The 16,479-nt window shown below is 42.8% G+C and overlaps 1 protein-coding gene across 1 annotated transcript in view; it reads right to left on the bottom strand.

Moving 5' to 3' along the window:
- Nucleotides 1-16,479, bottom strand: part of KLF12 (Kruppel like factor 12) — a 260,582-nt gene that overhangs the window by 14,220 nt on the left and 229,883 nt on the right. The window contains exon 5 of the mRNA XM_032226929.1: nt 11,601-11,758. Within this exon, the coding sequence (XP_032082820.1) occupies nt 11,601-11,758 (158 nt within the window). The remainder of the gene's footprint in view (nt 1-11,600; nt 11,759-16,479) is intronic.

The raw sequence follows: 16,479 nt of genomic DNA, 5'->3' as shown, positions 1-16,479 counted from the left end.
TCCGGAGGCTTCAAGGAAGTGCTAGAGCTGACAGGGCAATGCCTCGAGTGCCCTAACGAATGGCTCCGCATGCCACCTGTCTGCCAACTGCATGCCATAGGTTCGCCATCATGGCGGTAGCCTGAAAAATCCTGCACCTGATCCTATGGCCTTGCCCCTGCCCAGACTGGCTGAACTGCGAGATCCTTGTTTCACCACCACTTCCTGTCTGGGACTGCTGGGAATTATAGATCAATATCTGGTCAGGAGTGAGCTTCAAAAATTTACACCTGTCTGTCTGATTGTTGTGTGGGCGTGGCCTAATTGGCCTCCTGCACCATGGCGGCGGTGGGGGGGAATGTTTTTGCCTTTCCCAGGCTGGGGAGGCCTTCCGCGCGGCCCATTTTCCCCCCTCCCTGAGCCTCCGCGTGGGCCCTGCATTTACCTCACATCCAAAATGGGCCCCGTGGAGACTCCTGGGAGGGATAGGGTAGGAGGGACAGGGCGAGGTGGGTGGGGCCAGCCAGGGGTGGGATTTGGAGGTTCTCCAATAAGATTAGTTACAGGTTCTCCCAAACCCAGGCAAACCCACATCTGGTGAGCTGGAGATTCTCCACTAGCCACATCTACTTTGAAATCAACCCTTCAGAGAAGGTTCATTGGAGGCAGTGAAGGCCATAGTCTTGCAGTTGGATATAAGTGAACTTCACAGATGCTCAAGTGCTACCTCCTAACACTCTTGCCTACCAACAGGTGACTAATACACCAAACATATGGTATATTTTAGCATTTTCTCCTGCTTTATGCTAACAAGTTTAGTGTAAGTTGCTGTACACAGAGCAGTAAGTTACATAGCATTGTACACACACTTATTATCTCATTCTGTAGTAACATGAACACTTACTTGTCAAAATTTGGGGCTACTTGTCGAGTGAAATTGCTGTTGTGACATTCTGGCCGCATAGTAACTTGAATAGTAACTGAATAGTGGAAATTGTGAAAAATATGCTTTGTACCCTAATTAAGGAGAAACTGCTGGATATCAGTCCTGGCACAAATATCTTTAAGGCTGCATAATCAGTTCCGTAAGAAGAGAAGAAATAGCTTAATTTTTCACGGTGTACAAAAGAGAGCTGAACTATACATTAGGCACGGCTCCCACACAGCTGTGGAACCCAGATTTTTAATCTTGTTCTAGGAATGCTCGTGGGCTGCAGTCCTAGAAGTCAAGATATTATGCAACATTTTTGAGAGATCTTACTCTTTGAACATCCTGAAATCATCAGTATTTCTGTGTGCCACACACGCAGACATGAACACACACATACGACTGTCCAAATGATCATAACTGCAAATCTTTGCCTTACAACCTATAGAGTGCAGCTCAGGATCTCAAAGGAACAATACAGGAATCTTTCTTACAGGAAATCAAATAGGAAAGAATGAGATGAGTAGAGTAGAGTAGAGTAGAGTAGAGTAGAGTAGAGTGGAAATAGGAGTAGAGGAGAGGAGAAGTAGAGTAGAGTAGAAATAGAGTAGAGTAGAACAGAACAGAACAGAACAAAACTTCTTAATTGGCCAAGTGTGATTGGACACACACACAAGGGATTTGTCTCCGGTACATACAAGCAACAAGTGATAATCATAATTATAAAATGCAATTATCATAAATCATAGACACAACACTCAGTGACAGTCATAGGATACTAAGCAATCAACATAAATAATCATAGGATACTAAATAGGAGTAATCCACATAAATCATGAGACACAACAACGAAGTGATAGTAGTCATAAGAACCTAAGGAAATAGGCAAAAGGACAGATGAGAGGATAATAAGTAATACAGCCCTACTAAGTGGCTTGACATCTCAGGGCACAGAGAGCGTTGTGGAAATTAGTTATTTAGCAGAATGATACCATGGGTGGAGGAAAACTGCTTCTGGTTGTTTTGGAGTCCACCATACCTACAGAGCAATAATTCCTCAAAAATGGTGTCTTATGAATTCCTGCAGACTTCATGGCCATATTTTTATATATGTTCATTAATCCGAAACGAATTGTAAGAAATGGAGCCCGTTTGTCATAAGCTTGTTTCTTTGATATAGCCACTGAGTCTCCCTGGTGGAAGCGCCAGCAGATAGAAAATCCCCTGGTCAACTGCATAGGTCTTGGCTCATGTCTTTCACATCTTGTATGACCTGCATAGTAAAGGATTTCTGACACAGTGAATATATGTTTCACTGCATTGTGGGCTGACATTCACTTTCTTTCATTTCCAGAAATTGACTGAAAACTTGTCCTTTTACAGCGCCATAGCCTTAAGCCAAGTGTGCTAGCAAAGGAGACAAGCAAACAAGAATTCAGTTTATGATCACCAATTTCTCATTTGCCAATCAGTGAGCAAGGGCTGTGGTAGAAACACTTTTATTATTATTATTATTATTAAAGGCTTAAAGGTTTCCCCTGTCCAGTCATGATTGACACAGTGGTTATCTCCAATTCTCAGCTTAGGAAGTGCACATTACATGAGAGACACTTCCGTCATCATGTGGCCAGCAATAAATTCCAAACCGTGTTAAACTTCCCAATGAAATGGTATCTATTGATCTACTCGCATTTGCATGCTTTCGATCTGGTAGGTTTGCAGGAGCTAGGGCAAGCGATGGGAGCTCACCCCATAATGTGGCGCTCGCGTCTCAAACCTGGGTGGTCTCCTTTCCAGCTGGCATCTTTAACCGCTGAGCTATCACACAAACCCCTCTCTCCTTTATTATGAATTCTTATTTTCTGGAATTCTACTTTTTCTCCCGCGATGTCAGCCAACTCTCTCCCAATCGGACTCGACTACACATGGCTAATTCGTGGAAAATAATGTTGTAATGCAGGAGTGTCAAACTCATTTCATTGAAGGCCACATCAAGGTTGTGTTTGACCTCGGGGGGGGGGCAGGGTTGGTGTGGCCAGAGTGGGCATGGCCAGCATAATGTCACTTGTGTTGGGGGTGCCTGTGGTGGCCTCAGCGCTCTGCCAACGAAAACAGGCTCCTGGGCTCTGCTTTCGGCTGTGACAGCCTATTGCAACTCTCTGCCAGCAAAAATGGAGCTCGTGGGAAGGGGGAGCATGCATGGCCCTCACAAGTTCTGTTTTAGGCTGGGACGTCCTCCTGCAACCCTCTGCTGGCAAAAATAGAATGCGTGGCCCTCATGAGCTCCATTTTTGCTGGCAGAGGCACCCTGGGTTGGTCCTTCTCTATTTTCAGGGCAGCCCCATGGGGCAGATCTAAGCCTCACACAGCTGGCTCCGGCTCCCGGGCAATGAGTTTGACACCCCTGCTCTCATGTAACAACTTAAAACAATTTGCCTATAGCAGAAGGAAATGTAACCTGGGCTCAGTTTAGTATTTAAACTAAATGACCAAACTGGTACGACTGTCTTACAAGCTGCAGTGTTCCCATATCCATCAAAATATCCCACTGCACATCCCTGTTCTGACCTTGGCTTCCCCAAACCATGAAGCAACTCCTTGTCCTGACCAAAAAATGCTTTTATTAATTTATGTGAATTCTGCTCATTCATATCCAACAAAGTCTTTCAAGGGAGGATTTACAGTCACAGACCTTATCTGGCTTGGAGAGCTGCCAGGCCGATATCTGCAAAACTTGGCAAGGAGTCTCGGAGAGTCACGAACCAATTAAGCAAACTAATTGTCTCCTGCAAACTCCACTCCCCTTTCGCTCCTCTTTTATTTCCTCTGCGAGGGGCCGTTCATCATCCACCTGTGACCTTACTCCCAATTCAACCCCTGTTCTTTAGTTGTTCTCTTCGTCTGGCAACTCTGCGCATGCGCACAACTGGGAACAGGCTCCAGCTATTCAGCTGCTTCGCAGATGTCTGACTCTGAAGGCAGCTGATAACTGGCTTACAGCTCTGGCCCCATCGCTGCCTCTGACACAGAGCCCTCATCAGAGCCTTCCCCAGATTCCAGGACTGGCCCATGTTCCTCTCCAGCCTCCTCACTGTCCGAATCTGCTGCAGGCTCCCTGGGCGGGCCACAACACTGCCATTTGCTTCCACGCACGCAGGCTTTTTTTTTTTTTTTTTTTGCATAATGGTTTGGTTGGGCCTCACAATGTCCGCTTTCAGCCCGGTTGAAAGGAAAGGTTGCTGTGGGACAAAGAGGTGCGCTGTGGGCCACATGAATTTGTGGAACCTGCTCTAAAGAAAAGCAGAGAATCTCCAGAATGACGACCAGCCCTGAAGGATTAGCCAGAGAGAATGACTTGTCTCCAGTCTGTCAAATCAAGGGATTAGCAGGCAAGACAATTTCTAAAAGCTGAGTAGACAAAGCGTATTAAGACAACAAAAGGCGCTTAAAGGTCACCGAAGAAGGAGAACTGACTTCTCCTGTCTCTGGCCGTGAGTTTTACCTTGACTCCCATCTTTTTAACGCACAAAGGTCCGAACAAAGACTAGTGACAGGTGCCATTTCTTATTCAAATAATATCTGGAGTAACCGTGGCGTCGCAGGAATGCAAAGTTTGAACAGGCTCAGACTAAACAAAATGCCAACGTTCTCCTTTCAAGCAGCATCTCCAAGGTATGAAAATGAGACACGAATGGCAGGGCCATCGCGCTTGAAGCAGTCCTCCACAGTAACTTTCCTATGTTACTTTTAAATCAGGATTGGCATGAGAATCTGTCTTAATAGCTAGTAGTTTTACTTTTGTGGCTTCTGGTGAAGATCTTCCACTTCTGCTAGGCTCCATTGCTAGCAATAGAAAGCACCTGCAGACTCAAAGCAACCACCTTTTTTTACTATGATGTTTAGCAAAAAGGAACTTATGAATTGTTGGGGTGACCAATTTACTTCTGATCTGCATTCTATCTATCTATCTATCTATCTATCTATCTATCTATCTATCTATCTATCTATCTATCTATCTATTATCTATCTATCTCTATACATCTCTCTCTTTCTCTCTCTCTCTCTCTCTCTCTCGTGTGTGTGTGTGTGTGTGTGTGTGTTTTCCAGCATAACTCTGGAACACCTCGAGCAATTTCAACCATTCTTGGTATACAGATGACTTACTCTCTGGAAACAAATACTGTGGGGTAAGACACCCTAACACAGTGTTTCTCAACCTTGGCAACTTGAAGATGTCCGGACTTCAACTCCCAGAATTCCCCAGCCAGCATTCGAATTCCCCAGCCAGCATTCGAATGCTGGCTGGGGAATTCTGGGAGTTGAAGTCCGGACATCTTCAAGTTGCCAAGGTTGAGAAACACTGTCCTAACACCTCTTGGGGTGCGTGTTCTGTTGTGCTTTCAACCGTACTGCTGTAAAATGGCTTCTACTGTACATCGCAGTGGAGGTCCCATGGTAACGGCTTCACAGTACTCCACAAGGGGGCTCTCTCTGGTAAGGGGGAAAACAGATTAGAAATTACATTTGGTCTGGACATTTCCCCCTTATAAATTAATACCCAACAACGCCGGGTTATCAACTAGTTAATACATATTATTGCTCAAGGTTTGATTTGGTACTTTTTAAAGGGAGTACATTTTCAAGAATTTGGTAGGTTTCTTTGAGTAGTTTAGTCTTTTCTGTCCCTTTTTCTGCCTTCACCAGAAGCTATAATGGTTAAAAAATACTATATATTAAGACAAGTTATTACGCCAATCCTGATTTAATAGAACAATTAGGACAAACTTTTCAGTCCTGTTGCAGTATTCATTGCAGGGAGCAGGTTATTTAATTGACCCTAAACTCTAAAGGTGTTGATATTTCTACTTTAGTGGTGTTGTGGGATGGGGCTGGGCCAAATAGACAATACGGCAGTTGTGGCAGTGTCTTTGAAGCCGCACCCCATGTTTCTATGGGACAAGATTGCACAACTGTACAACATCGTAGTTGCCAAGGATCTGAATTTTGATCGAATGATCATGGGGATGCTACAGAGGTCGTAAGTGTTAAAAATAGTCAGAAGTCACTTTATTCAGGGCTGCTCTAACTTTGAACAGTCTCTAAATGCAACTCTTGTAACCCAAGGAGCACCTGTGCTCCCTGTGTGACAAGAAGCTCTTCCCACGAGAGAGAAAGACTCAGTAGAGACACATTTTGTGCATGAATCTTTTGCCTAAACTTCCCAAATTACTATTAAGGTAGTAGTCACTTTTGCTAATTGGCAGAAACTAAAGCTATGCTAACAAAACGTAAGCCTACCTATTTGTAATAGTTTCTCCTTTCGAAACACGATCGCACATTTTTCTTTTAATTCACATCTCTTCCACAACTGACTTTACACGTGACGGAAGAATATACAAATGAGAAAACAGAAGGCAGGATATTTGTGACTCATAATTCCTCATTTATGGAGGGGTGTATGTGTGTGTGTGTCACACTTGTTTAGAAGCTGTTTATTGTTAGCGTGCACCCTCTGGTGGATCAGGTGAGAATGACAAAAGCAGGCATTACTTGAATCCCCCAACCATCTGAAGGGAGAAGATAGCAATAGACTTATATACCGCTTGACAGTCCCCTCTAAGCGGTTTACAGAGCCAGCATATTACAACAAGCTGGGTCCTCATTTTACCAACCTCAGAAGGATGGAAGGTCCAAGCCAATCTTGAGCCACTCAGAGTAGCAGCAGAACGAGAAGCAAATTTTGTGAAGCCATATGAATTTGGGGCAGCAGATTATTCCTTCTTAACTGTCTAACTCTTTTCTGCTATAGCAATGTCATGTTACTCATGTCACTAAGGCTTGTTCATAGACAACCCCCATCATAGACAACTCTCATCAAACTTGATTGATCTTTTAAAAAGGTCAGGAGGATCGTAACTGGTTAGCACTTGAATGGGAACCAACTATCTGGTCTCTTGACAAGGAAACTATATGATCACGTCGACATTAAGAGTCCAATATTTTCTCCCTTAGTTAAGAATGTCACTCATACTAACAAAACAACAGAATACCAAGCTGGGAGGGATCTTACAGGTCTTCTAGTCCAGCACCCTGCATAATCCTTTGTTATATAACTTGCAGCAATGGCTAACCTGCAATCCCAGACTGTATATAAGTCTATAGTGAAGCAACAGAAGTTTCAGTGATCTGCTTTCTTCTATTTCTCCTTATGTGTAGGCCTGTCCTAATTCATTTATCCCTGGTCCATAAGATACCCCAATTACTTTGGATAATAACAATAACAACAACAATAATAATAATGGCACAAACCAGCAGTGGTGATTCCAGTGGTAATTAGCACTGGGTGCTATTCCAAAAGCACTGGAATTACAATAATTGGAATAATAATAATAATAATAATAATAATAATAATAATAATATAAATAAATAAATAAATAAATAAATAAATAAATAAATAAATAAATAAATAAATAAATAAAACTGGTGGGAACATCAGCCTGAAAAAGTCACCGAAAATCAGATGGTCAAGATCTTGTGGGATTTCCGTATACAAACGGACAAAATACTGGCGCATAATACACCAGACATCACACTGGTTGAGAAAAATAAGGTCACAATCATAGACATCGCAATACCAGGTGATAGCAGGGTTGCTGAGAAGGAACATGAAAAAATCGCAAGATACCAGGACTTAAAAATCGAAATTCAACGACTATGGCACAAACCAGCAGTGATAATTCCAGTGGTAATTGGCACACTGGGTGCTATTCCAAAAGCACTGGAATTACATTTTAAACAGTTAAAAATTGACAAAATCACCATCAGTCAAATGCAAAAAGCCGCACTGCTTGGATCTGCACGCATATTACGAAAATACGTTACGACGTCCTAGGCCCCTGGATGGGGCCCGACTAGTAACCAATGCCAAATCTGGCGAAACAACTGGCCGCTGTGATACAATTGTATAATAACAATAATAATAATAATAATAGTAGTAGTAGTAGTAGTAGTAGTAGTAGTAGTAATAGTACAGTTTATTGATATTGCTGTTCTTGGAGATGCCAGAGTCGAAGAAAACTAGAACTAGAAAAAATAATGAAATATTACGATCTGGCCATCGAAACTACACGGCTATGGATGAAGCATGTAACAGTGATACCCATTGTCATCGGGGCACTTGGCACCATGTCCAAGAATTTTACAAGATACATCCACAAATTGCAGCTTCCTGCAATAACAACAGCAGAACTGCAAAAAACTTTGCTGCTCGGAACATCGTATATTTTAAGAAGGTACTTGGTTGATACCTAGGATGCTGGCAGCGACCCGTATCTGCCATTAGCACCAGTCAATGGCATTTGGGATGCATTTTTGAATGTTCAGTTGGCTGAGATTCATGTTTAATGAATGAAGTATTTATTATTATTATATACTTTATTCATTAAACATGAAACTCAGCCAACTGAACATTCAAAAATGCATCACAAATACCATTGACTGGTGCTAATGGTTGATACGGGTTGCTGCTTCCATTCACTATGCTTCCATTTCCCAGTTCTATTTATCATCATCACCATCACCATCATCATCATCATCATCATCATCATCTACTCATTCCACTCAGGAAAGAAAAAAATAAATGCAACAGTAGTTTCCATACACCAGAATACACACTATTTATACGGGAGATATTTTAGAATAATGTATGTGTGTATGTGTGTGTGTGTTTGTGTGTGTGTGTGTGTGTATACATATATCTATATCTCTCTGTGTGTTTGTGTGTATGTAGTATATGTATATGACTGTTATGTATGTATATATATGGATATATACTTTCTTTTGAGAGCAGGCAACAGAATTTCATTTTTAATGTGTGCCAGTGTGCTCACAGTAAAAAAAAAAATTGACAATAAAGGTTATTCTATCTTCTCTAGGTCATTTGGGATGTTGAAAATTTAAAGGTTTTTAAGAAGAGACTAGACAGCCACTTATCTGAAATATTATAGATTCTCCTGCTTGAGCAGGGTGCTGGACTAGAAGACCTCCAAGGTCCTTTCCAGCTCTATTGTAGTCTAGAATCACTGTCCATTTTGAATACATAGCGTAAAGAGGAAAGTTGAGAATTCACAAGGTTGATGTTATATGGAACAAAACTAAACTGTGACTGAATCTGGATGTTCTGCTTTGGATATCAGAAAGCCTCCTTTCAAAAGGTAACAAGGTTGTGAAGAGGATGTGTGGCGTCCCAGACAATAATGTGGACCCTGCTCAAACATCCCTTATATGCTGTATGCTAGAAGTGAATATATTTCCTCTTCATAATTTAACCTATGGAGTATTTGTACATCTCTCTCTCTATATATATATATAAAAGCCAAATACCACTCACTCATCACGAAATCTCCAGAACTGTAAAGCCTACAAATTTGAAATTTGGCACATATGTTCCTCTTGGCTTCTGGGTGCTCACTAAGAAAAGATTTTTCGAAATGACCATCAGATCATTAGTATTTCTTATAGAGTAACTAACATGCTCTGATGCTAAGGAGTTCTACTCCCCCTCCCCACCTGAAAAGAACTCTTTTCCAACTGCCAGTTGCCTCACATTCCGTTACCTCAGTTTAAATTGGTAGACCTTCCACTCCCTCACTCAGGAGCGATGCTGTTCCTTACAGTACTAAACATCGGTACCTCACCAACATGTCTATGCCTTCCACCTATGAAAATGCTTCTGGATTCAAGGCAGTGGGAGCGATATTCCCTTATGTATTTCAATCACTGACCACCAATGAGCCAACAGATTGAACCGGAGGGAACTGGATTTGTCCAATCACATAGTTTCGTCGCGAAGCACGGGTAGTACTGAATATGACCTTTCAGCTCCTTAGGATGTCATTAAACATTTTGGCCTGGAAAAAAATGGAGCTGTTCAGACTCCATAAGCAAGTTAAAGTATATTTTAGTAGGAATAAGTCTGCTCATTGGCTCATTTATTAGATTATTATCAATTCTGACTACATATACTATACTTAACAAGAGATCCTTATTTAGGCTTTGTTAATCTTTTGTCCCACTGCCTCCCTTAACAAGTTCCTACCTGCCAACATTATTTTGTTTTACGAGGCCTAAATAAAAAAAGGCAGCACCCTGAAGTCTTCCAAGTTTGGGTAACCCTGACCCTCAAGCACAGATCTACTGGGTTTTTTTTTAACTTAATTGGCTGTAAAAAGACTGCTGATTGTGAAGTAAACTTTCAAATGCAGGTGATTAAAATAATTGCATGCACCCCATGATGTTTCCATGAGAGAATTCTGGTAAAACAGCGCTGTAGGATTGGCACGGGAGTATAACACCTGTACATCAAATTAAGCTCCTCTGAGCCAAGGAATGAATGAATTGAATTGAATGAATGAATTTTATTATTTATATGCCTCCCTTCTCCGGGAGGACTCAGGGCGGCGAACAATTCAAAAGGGGAAAAAAGGGGAACATAAAACGAATACAAATAATTAAAATAAGCAAGAGTCACACAATCATACAAGTCGAGAGGGGAGGGAACTCATCACCCCCAGGCCTGCCGGCAAAGCCAGGTTTTGACAGCTTTTCGGAAGGCCTGGAGAGAGGTGAGGGTCCGAATCCCTGCGGGGAGTTCATTCCAGAGGGCCGGAGCTGCCACAGAGAAGGCCCTCCCCCGGGTAGTAGCCAGATGGCATTGGCTAGTAGATGGAACCCGGAGGAGGCCAACCCTGTGAGATCTAATGGGTCTGTGGGAGGTAATTGGCAGCAGGTGGTCTCTCAAGTACCCAGGTCCAATACCATGAAGGGCTTTATAAGTTACGACTAGTAACTTATAAAACTTGCGATGCTCAAGGCTGCTCAAGAAACAGTCTCCAAGGGGAGGCCAATGGAGCCACATTGACCTGAAACCTATGAACGTCCTTTGCTCCTGAAGGGCAACGTAAAGCTGTTAGAAGCCAGGGGCACAGGGATGGGTTATTTCATGTTGATCCTTCTCTGTCACGCTGCCATGGGAAGTTCATAACTTTTCTGGTTTTGTGAGAGTGGAGTGGGGCTAACCACAAGAAGAGATGCAAACTGGTTTCTCACACATTGAAGGCCCGGGGGGGCACTTGCCATTCTTTCCTGGCACAAAGTCTTCAGCCCAGATCTTGTCTGAAATGTGAACATAATCTTTATGTGCATGACTGCATTCCCACTCACACTAGTAATACTATTACTAAATTTGCAGATGATACAACAGTGGTGGGACTCACCTCCAGGAGGTGGGCGGGGGGGGGAAACAGTCTGCCTTTCGAGGTGAGGTGGAATGGTTGCTTTCGTGGTGTGGAGACAATAACTTGGTCCTTAACACCAATAAGACCAAAGAGCTTACTGTATAGACAACAGAAGGAATAGATCAGACATCCAGCCCTTGCTTATCCATGGAGAGCGAGTGGAACAGGAGGCCAGTTTAAACTTTCTGGGTGTTATACAAGAGGACCTGATCTGGGACATTCACATTGCAGCACTGGTCAAAAGGACCCAGCAGAGATTATAGCGGGTGGAAATTACCAAAAGAACTGTACCGTATGGAATTCTGTCCAGCTCTTCAAACTGCAATCACCACTGAATTCATGTCTGCCAATGTTCACTGATGTCACATGTATTTATGGCACCAACTGGAGCTGCTCACCTGTGTGGGTCCTCCGATGAGCCTTCAGGTGGGAACTTTTCGTGTAAACCTTATTGCACCCTTCAAAATCACACCTGTGGATGCGGCGCTTTCGAGAGTCTGGCGATTCAGACCGTCTCTGGCGTCTTGTGCTCTCAATGCTAAACGGTGAAATTGAACTGTGGAATAGAAAGAAAATAGGAAGTCAGGGGGTTGATTCCCTTTGCACAGATAAACCCCCAGGTGGCCCCAATGGCTCTCAGAGAGAGTATATATATAAATATATATACATGTATTTGTTAATCAGAAAGTTTGGTAGTTCGAATCTCTAGTGCCGCGTAACAGAGTGAGCTCCCGTTACTTGTCCCAGCCTCTGCCAACCTAGCAGTTCGAAAGCATGTAAAAATGCAAGTAGGAAAATAGGAACCACCTTTGGTGGGAAGGTAACAGTGTTCCATGCGTCTTTGGTGTTTAGTCATTCCGGCCACATGACCACAGTGATGTCTTCGGATAGCGATGGCTTTTCAGCTTTGAAACAGAGATGAGCACCGCCCCCTAGAGTCAGTACCGACTAACAGATATGTGTGAGGGGAACCTTTACCACACACACACACACACACAAACACACACACACACACATACATATACATACACACGCACACATGCACACACACACGCACACACACATACACACACACATACACAAAGCCGAAGGCACCAGCCTGAAGATGGCGAGTGGGACCTCGTCAAAACATCACCAAGACACTCTCAATCTTACATGGGAAAAGACCTGAATACGCCAAGACCTGCATATACATACATATATATATACATACATACATACACACACACACATACATACATACATACATATATATATATATAATTTTATTTATACTTTTTTCTTTAACATGCATAAGTGCTCAGTGAACAGTATATTGCCTGGTTCAATTTACTTTATACACAATACTAATAACAATAATAATACTGTTTGGATATACATGATGATAATCTTTCAACTGCTAACATTTACGTATACATAGTAATTATAATGTATTATATTTTGTAACATAATGATATTTTCCCAATTTCTGTTTTCTACCTCTATCTTCTAACCTTTAATAAATCAATTCCCATATTAGGAAGTATTATGCATCTATCCATCATCCCTTGCCCTTTTTAGTATTTCAACTCTTATTGGCTTTTTGACAAATCTCAGAGAGAGTACTAATGACCAGACGACTGCAAAGAAATAGGATCCTTCTATCCCATCCTGCTAGAACTGATGGAAAGTGAAACGTCTTCAGGGAAAAACTAAGAAAGCTCACTTGCCTTTTGAAAAAGCACCTTTGGGACTGTGGGAAGTTATCATCCAGCCCTCTCCCAGAAAAATGAAATATCCTAGGAAATATTGAAAAAGCAGAATATTTCTCTGGATATGAAAAGAAAGAAACATGTTTTAAAAGACAGAATAGCTGCCTGTAGCTTCCTGCTTTGTCAATGGGCCATTAAGAAGGCCAAGCTAGTCCCTTTTACATAATAAAGACTTCTCCACTGCAGCCCCAGGGGGGATGGGAGTAAAGGCATGATAATATTGGCCCTTCACTCAACTGACCACATGGCATCTGAGAACTCAACTAAACCTGGATTCAAAACACAGCCCAGAGAGTTGCCCCTGCATGGACCCATGGGAGTCTGACAACCAATCAGAATACATTTCTTACACAGGAACAGGAAACAGAGAGGTGGGACTGAACAGGTTATAAAAAGCCTAGCAAGCCCCTCCCTCAGCCCTTCTCTTCTTCTCCACCAACATTGAAGCATGTGATCACCTTTTCTGTTCAGGGCTCAATCCATGTGGTCCTCTCCAACAATAAACTATCTTTCCAAGCAGCCTCCATGTCTCCAGTGTCTTTTTCCCCGAACCCAGAAGGACATTTCTTTCATCAGGACAACTGTGACCTGGATGACTGAGAATCTCTACAGAGACTTTGCTCTGAGATAAAAGTGAGACGGGTGACAAAAGACAGAAAGCTTATTCTCCAAAGAAGGAACACAAATCACTGACTCTTCTTAACACTCTCACACTGTTCCTCAGTACACTTCTCTTTAATGAAACAGATTCCTGAAACGTATGGATATGTGGCCCACACCACTTCACTTCAGAAGGCCTGTCCTGGGTCACTATAAGTAGTTCTTGGCTTATGACACACACACACCCCCCCCCAAATGGAACCCAAAGTTTCTGTTCTCAAAGTGGGACAGCTGTTCAGTGAATTTTGCCCCAGATTTTTCTTGCCACCATTGTTAAGCGAATCACTGCAGCTGTTGAGTCAGTAATACAATTGTGCAGGGAATCTGGCTTCCCCATTGACTTGACTCATCCAAAGGTCGCAACTGGGGACCATACGACCTTCGGGACACTGCAACTGTCATAAATACGAAACAGTTCCCGAGACTCCAAAGTTTTTACTTTCTCAAGTTTTTTATTTATTTATTATTTATAAATGTATCAAATCAAATAATAAGGTTCTAGTCTTCCCCAGCTCGTACCTTGTGCATGGATTTGGATTGCAATGGGCACCCAATTAAAGATGGAGGGTGTGTTCCATGGCCATTGTATTTAATTAAGTACAATAATTACAGCTCATCGTTTCAAGCTGAAGATTTCCATTCTTCCACTAGATGGAGAAAAAACCCTTCAGAAGAGTGGAAGAGTTCAAGCGGCCGCTGAACAAGCTTCCCTCCCTCTTTTAACTGACGGCATTTCTTTTTCTGCCAAAGGTTTCTTCCTTTGTTTGCCTGGTGAAGTCACCTGGATTTCACAGGCTTCGGTCCCTGCAGGTGATACAAACTGCTTTAGAACCTGCCGTGTGTCTCTCTGAAGAGGAAAACAATTCTTAATATGTTGTGTGGCTTCTTTTCTTTTTTTTTTTGGACAAGGTTGATGATAAACAAAAATATAATAAGGTCAGTTGGTTTTGGAGGAACGAAACCAATACGGCATGTTTCCCTTGTGATTTTGATTCGATCGCAAAGCAATTTATCTTTGCTCGCACTTAGCGACTCATGAATTGAATTGAATTGAATTTATTATATTTCTATGCCGCCCTATTCCCAGAAGGGACTCAGGGCGGCTCACAAACCAAGCCGGGCGGGTGGGGGGATACAAATAGGAAAAAAAAGACATGGACGAAACAATACCACAATTTAAAACAATCAACAGCCACACCATTCGAGTGGGGACAAGAACTCATCAGCCCCAGGCCTGTCAGAACAGCCAGGTTTTAAGGGCTTTGCGGAAAGCCTGGAGGGTGGTGAGGGTCCGAATCTCCACGGGGAGCTCGTTCCAGAGGGCACTTCAACCCAAACTGAATCTTCCGTGCGGAAATTCCCGTACTTGGTAATGTTGGGAGAAATGTCCATCTGGGTTCAGTTCCAAGTGGAGAGAAATAGACTGGGAACATGGAGACTGATTGAAAAGATGGTTTAATGGTGGTGGGGAAGACCACATGGTTTGCGATCCTGGGCAAAAAGGGCAGAGATGCTGAGAGTGCCCGGGTTTTATACCCTCTATGGGCTTTTGAATTTGAGCTTGTATTCTGATTGGTTGTCAGGCTCCCATGGGGCCATGCAGGGACAACTCTGTAGGCTGTCCTGAGTCCCAGGCTTGGTTGAGTCTTGCTGGGTGATGATGTAATGAAAGGGCTTTGAGCAATTCCTACTATGGCTCTGCCTGAAGGAGGTAGATCTTTGGTATATAGAATAGACTGGCTGAGGCCTTAATGGCCCATTGACAAAGGTGTTGTGAGGGTGAGTTTCCGCCTCTCTTTTAGGGGGAAATATTTTGCCTTTTTAATATTTCCTAAAACATTTCAACTTTCTAGGAGAGGGCGGGGAGTACTAACTTCCTACACTAAGGCAAAAGTGCTTTGGTGGGCCACATTTACTATGGCACTGGAAAAGAAATTATTTAATTTGAATTATTGTCAAAGAAGACTCCTCCACCATGTCAGATCCAAATATGATACAAATACAGAGAATATTAAGAAGTGTGAGAATCCCCCCCCTTTCTAGAAGAATGAAATATTTTGAAGAATATTAAAAAGGCAGAATATTATATTTTCCTAAATGAGAAATGGAGAAACATGGTTTTTTTTAGAGGCAGGAAGCAGACTCAGTCTTTCTTAATAACACCCCCCCCCCACCAGATGTTTTGTGCCTATTAAGAAAGACTGGGGCAGCTTATCTACAAAATAAAAGACCTTTAGCTCCAGAATGATGGGATTAATAAAAACAAGACATAATAGGATTTATTTTTTATTTTTATTTTATTTAGCATTTATAGGCCGCCCTTTTCCCTGAGGGGACTCAGGGCGGCTTACAATAGTAAGGGAAGGGGAGTGAAAGACAAAATACAGAAAAAAATGTGAGATAACTAAAAAGTACTAAAACACAACATTCACTCAGCATTCGGGAGGGGCAAGAAAATTTATCCCCAGGCCTGACGGGCTAGCCAGATCTTGAGGGCTGTACGGAAGGCCTGGACTGTGGTCAGGGTACGAATCTCCATGGGGAGATTGTTCCATAGCGTCGGAGCAGCAACTGAGAAGGCTCTCCTCCGGGTGGTCGCCAGTCGGCACTGACTGGCGGATGGAATACGGAGGAGGCCCGCTCTATGCGATCTGATGGGACGCAGGGAGGTTATTGGCAGGAGGCGGTCTCTCAAATAGTCAGATCCACTACCATGGAGCGCTTTATGGGTGGTAAGTAAGACCTTGAATTGCACCCGAAGATCTACAGGCAGCCAGCGCAGCTCGCGGAGGATAGGTGTTATGTGGGCGAACCGAGGTGCGCCCACAATCACTCGCGTGGCCGCGTTCTGTACTAGCTGAAGTCT

This window comes from Thamnophis elegans, chromosome 11 (genome assembly GCF_009769535.1).
Source record: "Thamnophis elegans isolate rThaEle1 chromosome 11, rThaEle1.pri, whole genome shotgun sequence".
In the NCBI taxonomy this organism is placed as follows: domain Eukaryota; kingdom Metazoa; phylum Chordata; class Lepidosauria; order Squamata; family Colubridae; genus Thamnophis; species Thamnophis elegans.
Note: the sequence above shows the minus strand (reverse complement) of the source record. Positions and strands in the feature narration are given on the sequence as shown.